At 53.6% G+C, this 19,773-nt stretch overlaps 7 protein-coding genes across 7 annotated transcripts; 3 read left to right on the top strand and 4 right to left on the bottom strand.

Annotated features, from left to right (window-relative positions):
* Positions 1-7: 7 nt before the first annotated feature.
* Positions 8-1,666, bottom strand: PHACADRAFT_251053 (uncharacterized protein). The gene is made up of 2 exons (XM_007392637.1): positions 418-1,666; positions 8-363 (listed from the first exon to the last, which is right to left on the bottom strand). Exons 1-2 carry the CDS (start codon positions 629-631, stop codon positions 50-52), a joined length of 528 nt encoding a protein of 175 aa, XP_007392699.1. The 5' UTR covers positions 632-1,666; the 3' UTR covers positions 8-49.
* Positions 1,667-3,420: 1,754 nt separating this feature from the next.
* PHACADRAFT_206334 (uncharacterized protein) lies at positions 3,421-4,837 on the bottom strand. The gene is made up of 2 exons (XM_007392636.1): positions 4,470-4,837; positions 3,421-4,399 (listed from the first exon to the last, which is right to left on the bottom strand). Exons 1-2 carry the CDS (start codon positions 4,826-4,828, stop codon positions 3,538-3,540), a joined length of 1,221 nt encoding a protein of 406 aa, XP_007392698.1. The 5' UTR covers positions 4,829-4,837; the 3' UTR covers positions 3,421-3,537.
* A 322-nt stretch (positions 4,838-5,159) lies between these two features.
* Positions 5,160-7,250, bottom strand: PHACADRAFT_87072 (uncharacterized protein; the record flags this gene model as incomplete). Its single annotated transcript, XM_007392635.1, has 9 exons — positions 5,160-5,334; positions 5,391-5,905; positions 5,964-6,346; positions 6,401-6,524; positions 6,577-6,683; positions 6,736-6,895; positions 6,957-6,972; positions 7,031-7,084; positions 7,144-7,250. The coding sequence occupies 9 exons, from the start codon at positions 7,248-7,250 to the stop codon at positions 5,160-5,162; spliced, it is 1,641 nt and encodes a 546-aa protein (XP_007392697.1).
* A 574-nt stretch (positions 7,251-7,824) lies between these two features.
* Positions 7,825-9,779, bottom strand: PHACADRAFT_251050 (uncharacterized protein). The gene is made up of 8 exons (XM_007392634.1): positions 9,588-9,779; positions 9,304-9,538; positions 9,086-9,244; positions 8,948-9,027; positions 8,512-8,897; positions 8,313-8,451; positions 8,165-8,251; positions 7,825-8,108 (listed from the first exon to the last, which is right to left on the bottom strand). Exons 1-8 carry the CDS (start codon positions 9,744-9,746, stop codon positions 7,950-7,952), a joined length of 1,404 nt encoding a protein of 467 aa, XP_007392696.1. The 5' UTR covers positions 9,747-9,779; the 3' UTR covers positions 7,825-7,949.
* A 455-nt stretch (positions 9,780-10,234) lies between these two features.
* On the top strand, positions 10,235-11,452 carry PHACADRAFT_251048 (uncharacterized protein). The gene is made up of 5 exons (XM_007392633.1): positions 10,235-10,290; positions 10,355-10,516; positions 10,574-10,803; positions 10,854-11,018; positions 11,075-11,452. The coding sequence occupies exons 1-5, from the start codon at positions 10,286-10,288 to the stop codon at positions 11,170-11,172; spliced, it is 660 nt and encodes a 219-aa protein (XP_007392695.1). The 5' UTR covers positions 10,235-10,285; the 3' UTR covers positions 11,173-11,452.
* Positions 11,453-11,624: 172 nt separating this feature from the next.
* Positions 11,625-14,236, top strand: PHACADRAFT_251046 (uncharacterized protein). Its single transcript, XM_007392632.1, has 5 exons — positions 11,625-11,906; positions 11,958-12,117; positions 12,446-13,101; positions 13,149-13,391; positions 13,442-14,236. The coding sequence occupies exons 1-5, from the start codon at positions 11,689-11,691 to the stop codon at positions 14,082-14,084; spliced, it is 1,920 nt and encodes a 639-aa protein (XP_007392694.1). The 5' UTR covers positions 11,625-11,688; the 3' UTR covers positions 14,085-14,236.
* A 443-nt stretch (positions 14,237-14,679) lies between these two features.
* PHACADRAFT_251043 (uncharacterized protein) lies at positions 14,680-17,340 on the top strand. The gene is made up of 4 exons (XM_007392631.1): positions 14,680-14,989; positions 15,047-15,909; positions 15,957-16,956; positions 17,007-17,340. Exons 1-4 carry the CDS (start codon positions 14,822-14,824, stop codon positions 17,112-17,114), a joined length of 2,139 nt encoding a protein of 712 aa, XP_007392693.1. The 5' UTR covers positions 14,680-14,821; the 3' UTR covers positions 17,115-17,340.
* The last annotated feature ends 2,433 nt before the right edge of the window (positions 17,341-19,773 follow it).

The raw sequence follows: 19,773 nt of genomic DNA, 5'->3' as shown, positions 1-19,773 counted from the left end.
TTCCTGTCGAACCTGGTTGAAGAGCGTGTTCACTATTCCTAGATGACATCTATGTGCTATCCAGCATTGCTTGACTGCCCACCAACCCGCGCATAGCGTTCAGCACCTTCCTCGCCTGGTCTCGCTCGCCCAATGCCTCCTCTAGCCGTTTCCTTAGCTCCGCGTTCTCCTGCCTGAGCACAGCTCGCGACATGGCTGATGCGTCAGCGGCGCCCAAGCCACGGACATCTTGGTGCTTCGACCAGTGCAGCGGCGGGACCGGCGGAGTGTCGGCGAAGACCACCTCAAGCGATCGTTCAAGAGTAGGAAGCGTTTCATGCAGGAGACTGCTGGAGTACATGTGATGAACTTCGTCCATACTCGCTGTAAAATACAATCTTTCAGTAGGACGGTCTCGGGATTTAATGTTATGCTCACCGGTAGAGTATATACTAACATCGTCCGCACCGTCAACGGCCAAATCGAACGGCGCCGGGGTTGCGAACAGCTCGGCGTCCACAGCCTCTTCGGGTATGTTAATCTGCTGAGGAACTAGCGATTTCAAACCGAGCGCGGCCCTATCCTGGCGAGGAGGGAATGATTCTTCTCGTTGTCGAACGGGGATCGCGGATGGCCGCGACTGTCGCGTCATGCTATTCGAGTCCAACGGAGATAGCAGTATATCGCGATCGTCCGGCTCGGAGCTCTCTGTTGATGGAGCAGACATCGACATCCGCCTCTTCTTCTCGCCTTCCCGGTCGACAAATGCCTGGCGATGCTTCATCCCCGGTCTCGGACTTTGTTCATCTTTATCTCGGAAAGCCGCTGTCGGGCGATTGCGATCTCGCCAATCGACTGATTGCCGTTGCGGTTGTCTGATGCTCTGTCGCTCTTGTTGAGCGAAGGTGTGTCGACTCTCTCCATTCCCCGGGTCGACCATTGAGCATGATCGCGACCTCGTCCTCTGTACGTCTTCTTGCGTGCCGTTTCGCGATAGTGACGCCAAGTGGCTCCGCCAGCGTCCGAAACGCTCTTCGCTTTCGGCCTCGTATGCGGTCGAGATCTGCTCCCAGTGCTTCACAAGCCAGGCAACAATCCTCTGGCCCTTGTCGTCCTTCTCACGTATATCCCGTACACTGCCCCGCTCCTCCTGTCGCTCTCCGCCTCTTTCGTCCGTCGTCGCATCTCCACCGCTGCTCGCGCTCCTGCTCTGCGCCAATTCTTTCTTAGGAGTCCTGCCGCCAACGATCACCCCGCCGAATATACGTCCGACATCCTCCGGGGTGAGTCCGTTCTCGGGACAGACTTGCAGCGTCGCGAAGAATGTGAGCAGACAGGCGAGTATCGAGAAGTATCGCCGAGGAAGGAGGAGGAGCACCTGTCGGGCAATAGCAATCTGCACTCGCAGAGATGGCAAGTTGAGCAATGCCTCTTCACGCTTGCGCAGCCGAGCGCTGTAGTTCGGTGTGTCGTCATCCAAGTCAGAGTCAGACGAAGAAGACTCGGATGCGTCGTCGTCGCCATGCCTGCGCTGGCGCTGCTCGGCACGAATTATTGAGGGCGAGACGCACCATGCCCAGAGAGCATCTACAAGGGAGCGATGGACGAGTGGCTTTGGGAGAGAAGTAAGATATGTGACCAGGAGAGCGCAGACTTCAGAGTACGACTCTCGATGCAAAGGTAATCGGGGTTTGGTGGAGGGAGGTAAGGAGGGAAGGTTTGGTAGCGAAGGCCGAGACGGAAGCTGGGCACAATGCTGCGGATTGTCGAAGTATGCGACGAGGTGGAGTAGGCGGGTGCGGTTGGGCAAGGTGCGAAAGAGATCATGATGGTAAATGCCTGCCGACTACACGTCAACCTGCGAGAAGTAGCCCAGAGCGGTGGTTTGCGTACCCGTCTTATACAACTCATCTGTGCATGCATGCACAACTTCAGGTACATGGTGTCTGTATCCGCCAATGACGACCGGCACCATGGCGCAATCGGGCAAGTCCTGAACGTAGGAGCCGAATACACCTGCCAAAGCGATATGGCCATGAGTACTATATCAATTACGAGAGCACGGTACTCACTCCCATCGCGTCGCCGAATATCACGATTGACACGCTCCATCAGTCGCCTTTCCCGTCGCTCTCTCCGCCACACCCCATCGTGCCCCGAATCGTCGTCCGCTTTATCCCTGACACAGTCCACTGGCAGCTCGTCCTCGTCTTCCCACATATTTCCGCTCATGAGCTCTTCGACTTCGACGTAGTCGTGGATTTTGAACGACTTCGTCTCCTCCGTCAGGATGCTCTTCAACGCTTTGATCGCCTGCGGCTTGGGCGGGTGGGGAAATGGCGGCGCGAGCTGCCCAGAGCGGCGCGCGCCCGAGGATGCGAGCGAGGGCGAGCTGCGCCGCTGACCACGTGTGTTCGATACCGACCGCGAGCGAAGGCGTGGCGATGCGTCCGTGAATATACTTGTTTCGAGATACGGCGATGGGGCGATGGGCGAGAAGGGGCCGTCTCCGCACGCACGGGCGAGCCGGTCAGCCTCAGCGTCCGAGCAGCGCGGGACGGTGGTGGTGTGCGGGCGAGCGTCGAGATAGGAGAACGATGTAGAGGCTGGCAGTAAGTCGCGTTCATTGTTACGGGCAGGATGTCCCTCGGTTATCGAGCCCCGGGAGCGTGACGTTGGCAATAAGAACTGATCCTGGCCATCGTTTGTGGGCGACGTCTCCCCGGCGAATGGAATGCTTCCAATACAAGTACGAGTTATTGGCTTGAGCTCTGGTCGGTCTGAGGAAGAGAGATCAACGTTGCGTAGGATGCTACGCCGCGACGGTTGATTTGTACCAGAACGCCTGGACAACGACGTGCCGTTCAGAGTTTGCGATGGCGTTGACTGATGCTGCTGGAGGTTCCAATTATCCCATGATGGCTCTTCATAGGGCACAGAACTGCGCCTCATCTTTGGCTTTGAGGAGATACGCATCTAGGTATGGCGCGGATGTAAGCACTGCGTGACCAGCACGAAGAAGGGAAAGTAGGAGTAGAGGACAAGTTACAACGCGGAGAAGACTTACGGGGTAAACGTGGAGGCTGACAGAGGAACTATCGAGGAGCAACGGAAGGTCATTTGGGCGGCGGCTGACAGGGGCACAGCGCTGGTGCTACGCCCAGCGACTTTGCAACTGACAAGGCCTGGACCACCCGGGGCGACTTTACACAGGAGAAGCGTCACCGTCGCGGCGAGGGCCTAGATCTTGATTAGGTGCGCGCGCGATCCGCGCGAATGCAAACCTCGTTACGTGCAGGCACGTCTAGAATGACCGGTGCGTAAGATGTCTCTCGGAATCACATGCAGGCCTTGCGGTTGTGGTGTTGTCTGGTAAACCACGAACAGATACTGTTGTTGAGTGCGTTTAATACACGTTAACCAAAGTTACGAGACGGGTACGCACGATTATCTCAAGATTCTCAACTTTACTGGACCGGATAGAGTATGTACATAATCGCAGTCCATAATATATTCTAAACCAAACCAATGCATCCTTTACTGCTCAAAACCGTATCATTATTTCTGCACCGCGTCGAGACATCCAAGCATACGAAGAAATGTGACAGGTGAAGAGCCTGAACCCTTGCCTTGCGCACCGATGAAGGAGCGTAGACTGCTCGTTCCGCCCGCACGATATTCGCCCAGGTACTTCACGATTGTGGCCAGCTTCAGCCCCGTCGTACTTTCCAGGCGCACAATTAACTTGTCCTCGGAGAGGTCGCCATTTTGAACAAGGTCTTCGTAGACACCAAGAAGTGTATGTCCGCGCCCGTTAGATGTTAGCAGTGTCGGTCCGACGAAGTATCTATATCGCTTGGATATGAAGAAAGTGCGCGGATGAGCAAGCGTCGCGTGGATGTCTGAGCCTGCAGGAGGAGGGATGCCGGGATTCGATAGATCTAAGCCAATACGTGGGGAGCGGTAAACCTTTCTGACAGGCTTCTCAAGTGCATCTCGTGCACACAGGCGGAGAGATGTAACTGGCTCTGCGGAGACTGCGAGGGGTGGGAACGCATTTATATCTTCTATCCACATGGTTTTGACGAGTTGAGCGATGTTCGCTGCGTTGCTGAGTCGCAAGAGCTCGTCTACCAGGAGACTAGGGCCCGAAAACATCTTGGAAGTCTCTCGATTCCGTAGTGTGCGCAGGAGGATACCGCCACGGAGCGCCCTTTGAGCGGGCGGAGCGGCATCTTGGGACGGAGCCCCAGGGAAGTAACGAGAGGTCGTTTCGCCAGTGCTTGCCGAGGAGACGGGTCCGCCGAATGTCAGGTCGAGGCCCTTGCGAGTGCCGCCTCTGTATCCGCCTGCTGCCGTTGCAACGCGAACGGCCGAAGTACTCTCGGAGTTGGTGCGTCGCGGGGCACGGTGGAAGTACCTTCCGGGGCGAAGCCGACAATGCGGTTAGTCCAGGCAAAGAAACATTGAAATAAATCTGTTGGACGAACCACTTCCCACTCTGCCGCTGCTCTTCAGTGCCGTGCGTGAAAGGGTCTTCGTGGCATCCCGACTTGAAGAGGTAAAACTCCAGCTCGAGAATCTCGAAGTCGGTGGTCGCGCTATTCGCGGTGAGACGAAGGAGAACGCCGTTTAAAAGGATTTCTGCGATATCCATAAAGCGCACAGATAGGTCGGCATGTTCAGTGAGGGAGGAAAGGTCCAGCAGGCACTTCAGCCGGCTGAGGATGTCGGTAACATTTAACGGCCCGTCAGGAGCACTGTCTGCCGGAAGGGGAACAGAACGAGTTGCATTGTGGTTGGTTATTCCAGAGTCATCTTTATCTCGTTTGCGTTTCAAAGAGGACATGAATGTAGATGAGGGTCGAGACGAGAGAGAGAGAGCTCTGGCGACTTGACGTCCGGGGTCTCTAGGCGCCGGGGCGTTCGCATTCCAGTGGCTGTAACGTAACGAGCTTCAATTGCGAGCACATACGGGATCTCAATGCAGACGCTATAATCGTGAGCAGAGGGTCCAAGTAGATTGTATAAAAGACATGTGTAATATACTCTTGACATCTCAAGGGCGGACTGCTTATCACGCATAGAGATTCGCGGATCAGGCCAGCAGTTACCTACTGGCCCTCGGACACGTAGGATTTCCAGGAGCAGCACATACGATTGTAAAATTCTGAACTAGTTCAACTTCCGCTGTGGTTTTGTGCGCCTTCCCCCTGATACTTGACGTGGGCCATACCCTTGATGAACTCCTCCTGATCCTCGTTGGACATATCCTCGAGCGACCGCCCCATCGTCTCTGGTATCAACATCGTCGAGAGCACACCTGAGAGCATGAAGAAAGCAAAAATCTCAAGACTGTCAAGTGGTTCTCGTTAACACAGCCAGGTCGCCCAAAGCCGATGCTCACTTACATATGTTTCACAAAGTGATCTTCACCACCAATATCCTTCAAGCGCGCAAATCCGACTTGTGAGATGACCGCGCCGACCTTGCCAGAGGCAGCAGAGATGCCATGTGCCGTGGCTCTGTACCGTGTCGGGAATGCCTCGCCAGGAGTCACGCTGACTGTCGAGTTTGGCCCGAAATTCGAGAAGAAATTGCACATGCAGTACAGGAAGACGAAGAAGCGCGTGCCAGCGGGGCTCGCAGTAAGTCTGTCATACGCAAAGCCCATAATAACGAACAGTACGGCGAGTACAGCGAAGCCCATTGCTTGGATTGGTTTGCGGCCCCACCGGTCGATGGTGAACACGCAAACGTACGCGCCAGGGATCTGGCCTGCGACAGTTAGGATGAGGTTTCCGATGCAAATGTTGCGCAGGTTCTCGTACACGGCCGCCGTGCCTGTCAGGTCGGGCGAGGGGCTCCCAAAGCCAATGGCATCCAGGATGATGGCAGTGTTCAGGCCGAGGCCGTAGAAAGAGATCTGCCAGCACGGGTCAACACTCGAAAATCCTCAAGCCCATCATAGATAGGGAGCGTACGTCGATGGCGAACCAACTCCAGCATGTCCCAATTAGAATCTTCATGTTCTTCCAACGGGAGAAATACCGCCGAAAATCGCGCCTCGATGCCCGTGGCGCAGCGACACGCTGCACAATCGCATCTGGATCTACAACGAACGTGCCGTTTTTCAAGAAGTGTTCCACATCGTCTGCCGCCTGCATCACGTTGCGCTCGATATCCATTGTAAATCGCGGTGTCTCAGGTATCGTCAGGCGAAAGTACAGCGCGACAGCGCCCGGGACGCAACCAAGCCCAATAAGGAGGCGCCACATAGCGTCTGGCGTGACGAGGTTGTCAGGGTTGTCCCGTAAGAGCGAGTCTTTGTAGGCTGCAGTTATGATCAGGCCGACGAGGGCACCAGCTATGACGTGTATAGGTAAGTTAGATTTAGCAGTGGGACACGGAAGCTACGCACTGAATGCACCCCAGCCTTGAGCGGCGCCAACAGCTGTGATCAGGGCGCCGCGGCTCTTGACCGAGGCAAACTCGGAGGGGATGACAGTCGATAAAGGATAGTCTCCACCTATGCCCACACCCATCTAACATGTACATGATCAGTCAGACTCACGTCCTAAGGCATCGATTGCTTACGACAAATCGCCACAGGACTATTGTAGCGATAATGTTCACAGCATGCGCTTCGCCAGCTAGCGCCTGTCCAAATGTGCCGATGATAATGATCATTAGCTCGACACCGTCTAGCGAGCTGGGGTCAGTATCAGTGCACAATGCAGGACAAGTGGAACTTACACATGCGCTTCCGTCCGACGTAGTCAGCCAACCACCCGAAAATAAGCTGGCCGAAGATGGTTCCAGCGGGCGTTGCCACCTTTACACCCAGGTCTTGATTCGTGGAGAGCTGTTGACCCTTGCCGTAGACGTACCCGATCATCGTTGCTGCAATATTAATCTGCGAGGTGCGTAGCGTCAGTATGTCTAGTGCGGAACAGGGAGAACAGATGGAAACTCACAGCAAAGATGTCATATCTAGACGTCAGGTTATCCATAAGTATCTTGTAGACACTTGCGGAAATGATGTGCTTACGAGTCGGTGAAAAACCCTATCCCTGTAACGACAAGGATCTTTACGTGAAACCACCTATCGCAAAAGTTAGCATCCTCTCGTCCAGCTGTGGATATAGATTGCAGCATACTCACGAGAACGACGCATTGTCCACCTCAGCCAGGGCAGCCCGACGGCGAGCGTTGAGCTCAACAATCGTGTCGCTACGGGCGTCGAGCTCGGGAATCTTCTCTTCTGCCATCGGGTCGTGCGTTTCAAGACTCGGGGGTTCAAGGGGCAAGAGCTCGTACTCCGTCCTCGTGGCTCTGGGCATCCGCATTTTAACGCCAGAAGCCTTGTGGCGGCCGTGGCAGAGCCCGTGGTAGAGGCTGTAAGTAAAAAGGCACCACGACGTCTTCTGTGCGTCCCGCGAGACAGCTTGAATGCCCCGTTTGTGACGGTACCTCAAACATGCGCGGGGCTAGGGCTGCTATTGGGCCCTCCACTGAGACTCACAAGCGTTCCCTTGACAAAATCAACTTCTGTGAACCATATCCGCGCTTCTTGTGGGTAGAGCGAGAAAGATAGGCCCGTTTGATCCGTACAAGAATGAATGAGGGCAGTCGTGCACATACAGCGCATCGGCGAAATTTGCATAATTCACAGGTCACAAATGCGTGAAAGCGGGCTGTGCGGAACCGTCAGAATGTCGTGGACTTTGAGCCAGAGTCGTCAGCAAAGCATCACTGGAAATGCACGTGAACTGCGGTAATTACACACCTGTCAGACCGTGAAAACTCCGAGGTCACGATGTGATCGTCGTTCACTTGAGATATCGAGGATAAGGCATCCAAAATTCCATTGAGCACTACTGTTGTACACATTCGTATTACCTACAAAGCTCTGTTTCTTGGGCCCCTGAGGTCCCCTACTCTTTGCAAACTCGATCCATCGTCCTAGTTCACGTAGGAATTTCTCCCGCATAGCCCTTGGGCACGATCGGGAACCACTTGCGGAAGACCAGCTGAGGATCGTACTTGGCCTTGAGTTCGCTCAAGCGGTCATAGTGCTCGCCAAAAACGTCGCGCACGCGCTCGTCGCCGAGGCCAAAATTCGCATACTATTGAAGATTCTCTATCAGAGAGACTCAGGAGAAGGTAAGAAAGGGGTACATACGCCGCGTGCAGCTTCGAGGTCCATACCTGAGCGCTTGCTCTCTTCAACGCGGATCGCTTTAGCGCGCGCGGATGCCCACTGGCGCATCTATCCACCGGCCCACAACGATCAGTCTCGACAACGCTTTGGATAGAGGGGGCACATTCACCGTCATATCAAGATTAGGGCTTTTCCACCGAATCGCAAACGTGATATTGAAGATCGGGCCGCGATTCGCGAATGCTGTCGCCTCAAAGGGGACCTCCATGAGTTTCTGGTACGAGTGCAGCTCAATGAGGGCTGCGCTCCTGCAACGGGTACGGTTAGACGTGCTACACGCGTATACCAATTAGAGGGAAAGGACGCACGCTTTCGCCTCGGGATATTCCGCCACGAACTTGACATATTCGCTGTAGAGGCTGGTGAGAACGTCCTCGTCCACCTGCGCGAGCGGCGCGCCCTTCAAAACCTTCCGGTCGCCGTGCGTTGCCATCGGGTTTTGAAGCGCATTCATCTCCTCGTACGGGAGCGCCTTCGTCAAGTCAGCGACGGGACCTATGTCAAAGAACGCTTTGAAGCGCTTCTTGCCCTCCTCTGCAGAGCCGTTGAAGAAGGGAACCAGGACGACTGCGGGCTGGAAGACCGGAGGTGGGCACGCGAAGAAGATTATACAGCTCTCGTCCTGGGAGGCGTTGGCCGCCCAAGATCGAGCAGCGCTGATGATAGCAGACAGCTGTCCCGGGGTGAATATCACCTGGAGAACGTTAGGCCACTAGACAGTATGAAGAGAAACGAGCGACATACCAGGCCAGACCAGACAGCATTGGGCTGTGGATAAGCTTTAAGCACAAACGAGGTGACGACGCCAAAGTTCGAACCAGAGCCTACAGATCATCCCAAAGCTTTGGATGAGGAAATATGGGAGGATGTACAGCTACATACCACGAATAGCCCAGAATAGATCTGCGTTCCCTGTTTCGCTGCAGGTCAGAATGTCCCCATTGGCCGTAACGATCTCTGCCTGGATAAGGTTGTCGATAGTGAGTCCGTACTTGGGCGTCAGCCATCCGTATCCACCGCCGAGGGTAAGTCCGCCGACGCCTGCAAGCAAGAGCTAAGGCTTAAGAGATATATGAGAACATAGGTGCAATAGAACGAACCAGTGTGATTGACCGTCCCTCCTACAGTCGCCAGACCATACTTTGCTGCCTCTTTGTCGACAGTCTCCCAGATTGCGCCCCCACCGGCGGTAAGGAGACGTTTCTCGACATCGACGGAAACACTGCTCAAATGGCGGAGGTCGATGACAAGATCTTCAGAAGAAGAGGCTCCGGAGCACGAGTGCCCGCCGCCTTTGATGGCAATCTCGAGATCGTTAGCAACGGCATACTGAATCTAAAGTCTAGAATGAGCGAGTTAAGAGAGACAATGTACTATCGCTGACCGCCTTGGAGACGTCCTTTGAAGACTTCGGCAGCACGATAACTTTGGCTCGTCTCTCCGAATTCTCCGCCCAACGACGAAGTGCTTCTTCGTAGGCTTGCCCGTTACTGGGGGTCAAAATCTGATCCTCTGGGAAGACGGATAGGATATCGGCCACCATGGTGTGTGCGTTCAGTGCTGAGATCCACGCAATGTTATAGGAGCTAGTTAGGGGTGAGCTGGAAGCCGCGTGGGATTCATAGCCACTAGATAAACAGATCGCAGTTCGGGGTCAGGGCATGACGCTGAGCTACGTTGATCATGGCCAATATGATATGAGACACTGGAACTTACAAGCCAGCGGCGAGATGCATAATTGTTGAGAACTCAGAAAACAGTCAGCACCAGCAGTCGGGGTATCGAGTCGGACGCAATCAAAGTCAGCTAACGAGTTTATTGAAATATTGCTTGTCGAGACATGTCGTTGTACGGGACAAAAGTAGCGTGGTATTGACAGAGCTGAGAGGGCTCATAATCGTGAGGGTCGCCACGTCGACTCGACGCGCAGAGTGACACGGCATAGAGTGTCACGGTATGTCACACTGTACAGTCACTCTCGGCACTGCCCGATATTTGCCGCCACCTAAACCTTATACTTCGAGCGCTCAGCAACTTAACCCCCACAATCCTTCAAGTCTTCGGGACCAGGTATCTAAAAGCATGAGGTATGTTCGCTGCCGTCGTTTGCGACAACGGGAAAGTACTGATTTTTATTTTTATTTGATGCAGCGGAAGCAAGCTCTCAGTGGCAAGCGTGCGGGGCTCCGTTCGTGAACTTCTCGCCGAGGCCAACGGTGAGAAGAGGCGGAACTTCGTCGAGACTATTGAGCTCCAGATCGGTCTCAAGAACTACGACCCTCAGCGTGACAAGCGTTTCTCGGGTACCGTCAAGTGAGTCTTTCTTTCGTGCTGGTCATGAAGGCATCGAGCCGACACCGTCGATTATAGGCTTCCTCACGTTCCTCGCCCTCGCATGTCTATCTGTATTCTCGCTGATGCCGCCGACATCGATCGTGCCAAGCAGATTGACCTCGAGTACATGTCCGTTGACGACTTGAAAAAGCTTAATAAGAACAAGAAGCTTGTTAAGAAGCTTGCGAAGAAATACGATGCATTTCTTTCGTCCGAGACTCTCATTAAACAGATTCCTCGTCTCCTCGGTCCCGGTCTCTCCAAGGGTGTGTCATCTAAATGTCCATGGCGAGGCGGTATACTGATTGTCCTACAGCTGGCAAGTTCCCCACTCCCGTCTCCCACTCCGAGGACTTGGGCAACAAGATCACTGAAGTCCGTTCGACCATAAAGTTTCAGCTCAAGAAGGTTCTCTGCTTGGGTGTTGCTGTTGGACACGTTCAGATGACTGAGGACCAGGTTCTTGGCAATGTCATGCTCAGTGCGTATACCGCCGTCTATATAACGCTCTCGCCCATTCACACCTGCTTTTGTCAGGCATCAACTTCCTCGTCTCATTGCTCAAGAAGAATTGGCAGAATGTCAAGTCTCTGCACATTAAGTCCACCATGGGCAAGCCTGTTCGACTCTTCTGAGAGGTCTTATCCATCATATTGTGGCAACCCGCAAGAAGGCTATGTGTAGGGGAAGTGCGTCTGCGCTGCCTGGGGTCGTAATGCACAACATGAAGCCCCGCACGCTTGGACCAACGGCTTCTTAGAGGGTTGGAAGCCGATTGGGAGCTGATGCGGTCCTGGGTAGTCGCGCGCTTCTTCTCGTATACTTATGCTTTTATCTTGCGTAGTGCAGTTGCATGTCGTAGTGTACATACATCTTATGTAGCATTAGCGAATCATGATACGATCGTGAGACTTGCTAAAGAGCTCGCGGAGGGACGGACCAGTCGCTCGATGTTGCGTGCGCCATATAGAGGCCCGTGGCGGTGCCGACTGCATGAAGTCATTTTCCCGAAGCTCGAAATTTGGTAGGCGCTAGGTGATCGATTATTCAAAAGTGCGCTTTCTGCACGTCCACCACCATCTCCACTCGTTCCAGGCTCCAGCTTATCATCTACCACGACGACGACAGTAACGTAGACGAAAACACATACGATGCCCCCCTCCGCATCCAAGCAAAAGCGTCTCGCCGAGAAGGCGGCCAAGCAGTCGGCAAAAATCAAGGGCTCGACGGATGCGTCATCCACAACCGGCACCACGCCGACAGGTTCTGCGAATGGCTCATCCGTAAACACACCGCTGACGAGCAACTCGGCGGCGGGATCCCAGGAAGACCTTTCGGCGATGGCGAAGCTGCAGCTCGCTACGGACAGGTGCGTGTGCGCACCTCCGAAGAGATGCACAAGACGCTGACAAGTGCACAGGAGCGCTGCTGGCGTTCTCGCCTCTGACCCCAAGGGCCGTGATATCAAGATCGATTCCTATACGCTCTCGTTTCACGGAAGGCTACTCATCGAGAATGCCGAAATCTCGCTCAACTATGGGCAGCGGTACGGTCTCCTCGGAGAAAACGGCTCGGGAAAGGTGCGTTCTGTTTTCCCCCTCCGTAGCAGATTGCATATCGTTGTGTGCAACATCCACATCCGATGAATGCTGCAGAAGGAGTGAGGGTAGACAGTAGGCCGGTCTCCCGAACTCTTCTCGCCGGTCTCTTGTGAGGGTCAAGTGGGCACGAATCGCTCATAAACACTCATCATGCCTCTGTTTGTCGACTCCCAGCGGCATTGGTTGGTATTTAAGGCTGGCGAGCGTGGACCTTGCATTCGCGGCACGTGCGATGACCTCGTCCTGCACACAGCGATATCTTTTCGCTTGTACTATTCGTGTTGACGCTAATGCGTGTTATATACAGTCGACGCTCCTGCAATCACTAGCGGACCGCGACATTCCGATCCCAGACCACATCGATATCTACCACGTCAAGGGCGAAGCTGAGCCTTCAGAAGTGAACGCTATCGACTTCATCGTCAAGAGCGCGAAAGAAAAAGTCGCCCGGCTCGAGGCACGCATTGAGGAACTTTCTATCGCAGATGACGTCGACGAAGTCCAGCTCGACCAGCTCTACGAAGAGCTCGAGGAAATGGACCCAAGCACCTTCGAGGCCAAGGCCGGCTCCATCCTCCACGGCCTGGGTTTCTCGCAAGAAATGATGCACCGCCCAACAAAGGACATGTCTGGTGGTTGGCGTATGCGTGTTGCCCTCGCGCGTGCGCTCTTCGTCAAGCCGCATCTGCTCCTACTCGATGAGCCGACGAACCATCTTGACCTCGAGGCCGTCGTCTGGCTCGAAGCGTACCTCTCGATGTACAACCACATCCTTGTTATCACGTCGCATTCGCAAGATTTCATGGACAGCGTGTGTACGAACATAATGGACCTCACGATGAAGAAGAAGCTCGTGTACTACGGTGGTAACTACTCAACTTACGTGCGCACAAAGCAGGAGAATGAGGTCAACCAGATGAAAGCGTACCAGAAGCAGCAGGATGAAATCGCGCATATCAAGAAGTGAGTCTTTTCACATTGTGGCAGTCGTATCTTACTAAACACTCTAGGTTCATTGCGTCGGCTGGTACATACGCGAACTTGGTCAAGCAAGCCAAGTCGAAGCAAAAAATTATCGACAAAATGGAGGCTGCCGGCCTCATCGAGAAGGTCGAGACGCCGCGACCTCTGCGCTTTAACTTCGAGGATGTCTCGAAGCTTCCGCCCCCAATTCTCGCGTTCAACGACGTTGCTTTCTCGTACTCAGGCAAGCCCAAGGACTATCTGTACAAGAATCTGTCCTTCGGTATCGAGTACGTCAAATTATTTCTAAGCGCAGGGGCGGTCTCTGACATCCTAGCAGCATGGACTCGCGTGTTGCGATCGTCGGCCAGAACGGTACGGGCAAATCGACGCTCTTGAATCTGATTACGGGCGCCTTGCAACCGTGCGAGGGCACGGTTTCTCGCCATGCGAACTTGAAGCTCGCCAAGTACTCGCAGCACTCTGCTGACCAGCTGCCGTACGACACGCCGCCGATCGAGCACTTCCAGCGGCTGTACCACGAGAAGTTCCCTGACAAGGACATTCAGGCTTGGCGAGCGCAACTTGGCCGGTTCGGTCTGTCGGGCTCGCACCAGACGGCACCGATCAAACAGCTGTCAGACGGTCTCCGCAACCGTGTCGTGTTCGCGCAGCTTGCGATGGAGCACCCACACATCCTGCTGCTGGACGAGCCGACGAACCACTTGGATATGGCGTCGATCGACGCGCTCGCGAAGGCGATCAAGGAGTACGAGGGTGGTGTGGTGATCGTGTCGCACGACTTCCGGCTGATCTCGCAGGTGGCGGACGAGCTGTGGGAGGTCAAGGACCGCAAGATCAAGAACTTGACAAGGGAGGACATCTCAATCGTGGATTACAAGAAGAGGCTCGTCAAGAACTCGCAAGCGGCGCTTGAGAAGGCCAAGTTGTTCTCCAAGACAGCTTCGAAGGCGAAGGTGTAACATGGAGGCGGCGGCGGCTGTTACATAGATTTGTGGATACCATACACATACATACCTGTATTCTTGATGCGCACATGAAACTCGTCACATATCGTACTCACTGTCTATGTATCCGATTACGTTGTATCATCATTTATAGACGTCCGCTGCATCAGTAGAAGATCACCCTCATCAGCTCAGTCGTTTGTTCTGAGAGCTCAGCTCAACTGCTATATAGTAGCCATGATTAACCTGGCTGTACTAGCTTTTAGACAGGGAAGTACTATGCCGGATTGACTTATGGTCAGGCATAGCCGAGAACAAGAACCTCACTGGAATGCTGTTCGCGGCTCTTTCGATCTGCACAACTGCGATTTGATGGGTTTTTGGGACAAATTAGGCAAGGGTTTTGGGCGCTGCTCAGAACTGCGGTCCGCTAAACTACGAAGAAATTGGCACGATAAGGGCCAAATCCCCACATCGCATGCCCAAACGTAAGCCTTGTATACAAAACCTTACAAAAGAGGTTTATTTGTGTGCAAAGCTATGAGCGCCTCCTAAGCTTTAGTCCGCGTCTACCTCGCCGTCGAACATCTCTTTCCCGACGACGATACCGTCCCATGCGCAAGGAAGAGAATACATTATTTATCTCTTCCTAAGTTGCTCACTGTTACTTCTATCGTCTTCATCTCAGCTATCCCGCAGTTACCGCAGCTGCAGACTGCGGTTCTGAGCGACAACCAACTCTTATTCCATCTATGTCCACAGTTCTCTCCGTTCCCCTCTCTTCTTCTCCAGAAAGTCTAGGCAAAATTGGTCAAGCGAGCTCTTCCAACGTCTCTTTTCTCTCTATACCTAGTCCTGGACATCCCGCGGCCTCGAGAACGCCGGTTACCACACCGATCTTAGGCTCTGGCGAGGATGAGGTGCGACTCCAAGTCAAGCATTCAGTGACTGTAGTCACTGATGGGCTGTCGCAAAAGATTCACTATGCATCTGGAAAGCGACTACCTTCTGCACCGCGACCCGCTGAAGACGCGCCAGAGTCTAAAGTTGGCCCACCCCCACCCTCACCACCAGCGAGCATCGGAGGTGAGACCGAGATCATGGAGGAGGGGCGCACGCCAGAGTCCCCAAAGTCACATACGCCGTCCTCAAACGGCCGCCCGATAACATTTGAGGAACCTCCGCGACAACCGCCCTCCCCACGCAAAGCCTCGCCAAGACTGCCGCCCAGCTTGGGACGGCGGTCGTCTGCCGACACAGATGTCTCGCAGAAGCTCTCTCCCTCGGCTTCACCACGAATCATGCGTGCGCAATCGGACGGCACCACCTCGCTCTCTCCGCCGAGTCCAGAAGATGGCTTTCTTCAGCCACCCCTCCATAACCCGTCTCGCCGAAACACGACAGGCTCTGCGAGCATACTATCATCATCCTCACGGCATCCACCCACCCCACTGCTACAACAATTCAGTCATGACACACTTGAGGTTAACGACAACGAGTTGGGGGAGCTCGCGTCCGATATACAGCAACAGGCGGAGCAAATTCGGAAGGAGCGGATGTCGAAGCGGAAGGCGGCACAGGAGGCAGAGCAAGGGAAGCTGCGAGCCGAGCAGGGAGTGCACAGACTTGCTCGGACAACATCCTTAGTGCGTGCGCTTTCCAATCGCGGGGATGAGAAGCCGGTAGTGGGAAATCTCATTGGCGAAGGGCACGTCAACTACGTGCTTATGTTCAACATGCTCACTGGCATTCGCGTCGCCGTGTCACGATGTCAAGCGAAGATACGCCGCTCGTTGACAGACGAGGATTACAAGGCTGCGCACAAGTACTCCTTCGATTTGTACGTCTGCTAGTTATCTATCATTTTGCTTTGCTGATTGTCTGCAGCATCGGTAACGAGCTGACGCCATCGACGAGGTACGACTTCAAGTTCAAGGACTACGCGCCTTGGGTTTTCCGTGAACTACGCGAAGATTACTTCCAACTTGATCCCGCTGATTATCTACTTTCCCTGACTGCGAAGTATATCCTGTCGGAGCTAGGCTCGCCGGGCAAGTCTGGGTCTTTCTTCTACTTCTCTCGCGACTACCGCTTCATCATCAAGACTATTCACCACAGTGAACACAAGTTCCTTCGCCGCATTCTGAAGCAATATCATGAACACGTCAAGCAGAATCCGCACACCCTTTTGTCACGCTTCTACGGTTTGCATCGTGTCAAGCTGCCGCGCGGCCGGAAGATTCATTTTGTGATCATGAACAATCTCTTTCCGCCACACAAGGATGTTCACGAGACATACGATCTCAAGGGTAGTACCGTCGGACGGGAGTACCCCGAGGTGAAGGCGGCGCAGAACCCGCGTGCGGTGCTCAAAGATCTCAACTGGATCAACCGCAGCAAGTCGCTTGAGCTGGGCCCGGAGAAGCGTGCGCTACTTACTGAGCAGATACGACGAGATGCGGAACTGCTCAAGAAGCTGCACGTGATGGATTACTCGCTACTCATTGGCATCCATAACATGGCGCGCGGAAACCGGGACAACGTGCGGCGGAACACGCTGAAGGTGTTCTCGCCGGACGTACCGATCTTGCGACGGAAGCCGACGATGGGGCAGAACAGCAAGGGGCCATCGTCGCCGGAGGCAATTGCAATGCGGCGTCTGGTACGTGAAAGCGACCCGAAGGCGCTGGATACGAGTCACGTCGCGCCCGACGCCAGCGAGCGGCAGCACTTTTTGTTCTACCAGGACGATGGTGGCTTGCGGGCGACAGATGAGACGAATGAGAGCCTTGACACGATCTATTATCTCGGTATCATCGACATCCTGACGCCGTACAGCACGGTGAAGAAGCTGGAGCACTATTGGAAGGGCTTTCAAGCTGACCGGGTGAGTCTATCGAGATCCTGCTACTCTTACCGCGCTGATGATCTCTGCAGCATAAAATTAGTCCCGTTCCGCCCGAGGAGTACGCTGACCGGTTCTTCGCGTTCATGAAGGCCATTATGCGCGGTGGCGAGGGCGGTACGCGCTTCAAGTCAGAGTAAGACATCATCGCCGGACTATTGTTTCGTATTCGTGCTACTTCTTCCTTCGTCCCTTCCTTCAACAGATAGCGTCGTCTGATGGCCACTCTCCCGCTCACTCCCGCCGTTCTTTGTACGTTGCTTAGTATACCCTTCACCGCTACACTCCATGCTTGATAATCAGTTGCACGCCACGCTCCTTCGGATGTATTCATCAATGGACGGTTCACTAATATACTGAAGTCAGATGCACTAATCTCTGGAATCTACCTGTGGTCCATTACAGCATTCCGTATCTGATTTGACTTCTGGGTGTGAGCTGACGTTACAGAGCGCATTTCTACGAGCTCGGATGCGATGTGTTGGGTGGTACATCAGCGCCAGCGCCAATCTAGTTCTGCCGCAACGCGGAACTATGTACTCAAGCATATAGGATACAAGGTACCACATATTGAGAAATATCTCAACGATGTTATGGTGCGTGTCTAAAATAGCACGCACCAGCTTGAGGAAAAACTTTCCGACAGACGTGTGATGAACGACGTCGAGCTTGCAGGCGGGTGAGGCCTAGTCTCTTCGGTTCTTCGATCTGATGGCGCGCGCGTCGCGAGATATTGCGCCGACACAGAGGTCCGACATACTCAATATGTGTCAGCAACTAACAATCCAACTGGACTGAGCTACGACAGTGCTGAGGAGACAGACGAGAGGAATGTGAGTGAGGAAAGACCAGCTCGAGTCTGGCTTGTTATTGAGCAGTACAGGCTCCTTATATACATGTTAGAATGAATACCTAGAATATCCTACGAATATACGGAGGTGTATAGAAAGTGAAAGAATACCATGGAATCCGGGAGAACCATCCGGATTGTGTAATATTCATGACATTACCCCCCCGTCTAGAATCGTGTCCTCACGATTATTTACCCGTCGATCCAAACCCTCCTGATCCTCGTTGAGTCTCTGTTAAACTTGACACCTCCTCGATATCGCACGACGCAATGCGTTCCAAAATGACTTGTGCGATCCGATCGCCAGCGTGTATTTGAAAAGGTTGATTCGTGGAGTTGATCATCACAACGCGTACTTCTCCGGTGTAATCTCGGTCTACTACTCCAGCGCCGACATCTATCCCTTTGACTGCTAATCCGCTTCGCGGCGCGATTCGTGCATACGTTCCGTGAGGTGCGCGCATTGCTATACCGGTGCTGACGATCTTGCGGTCTCGTGCCGATATCTTAACGCTTTCAGCCGAATAGAGATCCAACCCAGCCGATTCTTCAGATCCTTGCTTCGGGAGAATTCCACCCATTCGTTGCACCAAAAGAGTGGAGTCGCGTGCAAGTATGTGGACAGGTCGTGTCAATAGAGGGGGAATTCGAATCATCATAGGCGCAGGTTTGTCGGGACGTCTAGCGTGGAATTCTTCAAGGAGTTCTTGACAATTGGTCAAGTTCGCCCGTGATTCCCAGGAACGGCGATCACCGTGGGGACTATTCTTCCAGAGAACCTGGTATTCAAGATTTCCACTTCGATCACGACGAGAGTCAAGAATGTCTTCGACTTCCCATTCTTCCTCGCCATTTACGAGGTCAGGGACTATCGGTTCTCGTCGTTGTGATGGATATGCAGGTTCTTTGAAGGGGCTAAGTAGACTTTTGTTGAAGACGGGATGTTGTTTCCATTGACGTGGGAGTTCCAATTCATAGGCGGAAGCTCCGACTTTGCGTTTAACCTTAAAGGGTCCATATCGCTTATCGTCGAGCTTCTTCATTGGCCTATCTGTTCGAATGTTTATCCCTTCTAGCCAAACTTTATCCCCCTCTTTGTACTCTGGTCCGTTCTTCCTCTTTCGGTCGTAGAAGCGTTTCATTGTCTCCTGCGCTAGACTGATAGCGGCGCTAGTGTCCTCGCGTACTCGATCCATTCTATCGACAAACTGTTGGACATTTTCGCTTAGTCCTTCTCGCACCAGTTGGATTCCTTCGTAAGGGTGATACCCTTTATTGACGAAGAACGGGGTATACCCGGTAGATGAGTGGACTTTATTGTTATACGAAAAGGTTGCGAGTGGCAACCATTCGGCCCAATCCGCTTGTCGGTAGTTGATGAATAATCGGAGATACTGTTCTATCTCGCGATTGATGCGTTCCGTTTGTCCGTCTGTCTGGGGATGATACGCGGTTGAAGGGTTGGCTTCGATTCCGAGTGATCGGTACAATTCGGAGATGAACTGATTCTTGAATTCAGTTCCCCTATCGCTGATGATCTTTCGGGGTAATCCATGATGTGCGACTACGTTATCTCGGAGTGCCTTTGCCCATCCCTCGGCGTTAAGCTCAATGGTGCTTGGTATCGCGATTATCTGCTTAGAGTACATGCAGACGACCACGAGGATGGCGTTGTATCCGAAGGAGTCCGGTAGTACGCCTATCTTGTCAACGGAGATTACTTCCCAGGGTCGTGAAGGGATTTCGTTGGGGAATAGAAGTCTGGTAGGACGCGTTGTATGAACCTTGGTCTTCTGGCATTTCTCGCATCCAGCTACATATTTCCTGATGTCTTCTCTAATTCGGGGCCACCAGTAGTTACGTGTGACCATCTCATGTGTTTTGTATTGACCAGGATGTCCAGCCAATGGGGTATCGTGGTGATGAGCAATGATTTGCTCGCGAAGTTT

This window comes from Phanerochaete carnosa (assembly GCF_000300595.1).
Source record: "Phanerochaete carnosa HHB-10118-sp unplaced genomic scaffold PHACAscaffold_2, whole genome shotgun sequence".
In the NCBI taxonomy this organism is placed as follows: Eukaryota; Fungi; Basidiomycota; class Agaricomycetes; order Polyporales; family Phanerochaetaceae; genus Phanerochaete; species Phanerochaete carnosa.
This window is presented reverse-complemented; position numbering and strand designations above follow the sequence as displayed.

Excerpts from the sequence above, each read along its gene's own strand:
- PHACADRAFT_206334 (XM_007392636.1), bottom strand. The coding sequence starts at position 4,828 with ATGTCCTCTTTGAAACGCAAACGAGATAAAGATGACTCTGGAATAACC. Across the intron at positions 4,400-4,469 it reads CAGCGGCAGAGTGGGAAGTG|GTACTTCCACCGTGCCCCGC; the intron begins GTTCGTCCAACA and ends TCGCCCCGGAAG.
- PHACADRAFT_251050 (XM_007392634.1), bottom strand. The coding sequence starts at position 9,746 with ATGGTGGCCGATATCCTATCCGTCTTCCCAGAGGATCAGATTTTGACC. Across the intron at positions 9,245-9,303 it reads AGGGACGGTCAATCACACTG|GCGTCGGCGGACTTACCCTC; the intron begins GTTCGTTCTATT and ends TCTTGCTTGCAG. Across the intron at positions 8,252-8,312 it reads GCCCTAATCTTGATATGACG|ATGCGCCAGTGGGCATCCGC; the intron begins GTGAATGTGCCC and ends GCCGGTGGATAG.
- PHACADRAFT_251053 (XM_007392637.1), bottom strand. The coding sequence starts at position 631 with ATGACGCGACAGTCGCGGCCATCCGCGATCCCCGTTCGACAACGAGAA. Across the intron at positions 364-417 it reads TGTTAGTATATACTCTACCG|CGAGTATGGACGAAGTTCAT; the intron begins GTGAGCATAACA and ends TGTATTTTACAG.
- PHACADRAFT_251046 (XM_007392632.1), top strand. The coding sequence starts at position 11,689 with ATGCCCCCCTCCGCATCCAAGCAAAAGCGTCTCGCCGAGAAGGCGGCC. Across the intron at positions 11,907-11,957 it reads CTGCAGCTCGCTACGGACAG|GAGCGCTGCTGGCGTTCTCG; the intron begins GTGCGTGTGCGC and ends ACAAGTGCACAG. Across the intron at positions 13,102-13,148 it reads GAAATCGCGCATATCAAGAA|GTTCATTGCGTCGGCTGGTA; the intron begins GTGAGTCTTTTC and ends TAAACACTCTAG.
- PHACADRAFT_251043 (XM_007392631.1), top strand. The coding sequence starts at position 14,822 with ATGTCCACAGTTCTCTCCGTTCCCCTCTCTTCTTCTCCAGAAAGTCTA. Across the intron at positions 15,910-15,956 it reads CACAAGTACTCCTTCGATTT|CATCGGTAACGAGCTGACGC; the intron begins GTACGTCTGCTA and ends GATTGTCTGCAG. Across the intron at positions 16,957-17,006 it reads AGGGCTTTCAAGCTGACCGG|CATAAAATTAGTCCCGTTCC; the intron begins GTGAGTCTATCG and ends TGATCTCTGCAG.
- PHACADRAFT_251048 (XM_007392633.1), top strand. Across the intron at positions 10,804-10,853 it reads CGGTCCCGGTCTCTCCAAGG|CTGGCAAGTTCCCCACTCCC; the intron begins GTGTGTCATCTA and ends ATTGTCCTACAG. Across the intron at positions 11,019-11,074 it reads TCTTGGCAATGTCATGCTCA|GCATCAACTTCCTCGTCTCA; the intron begins GTGCGTATACCG and ends TGCTTTTGTCAG.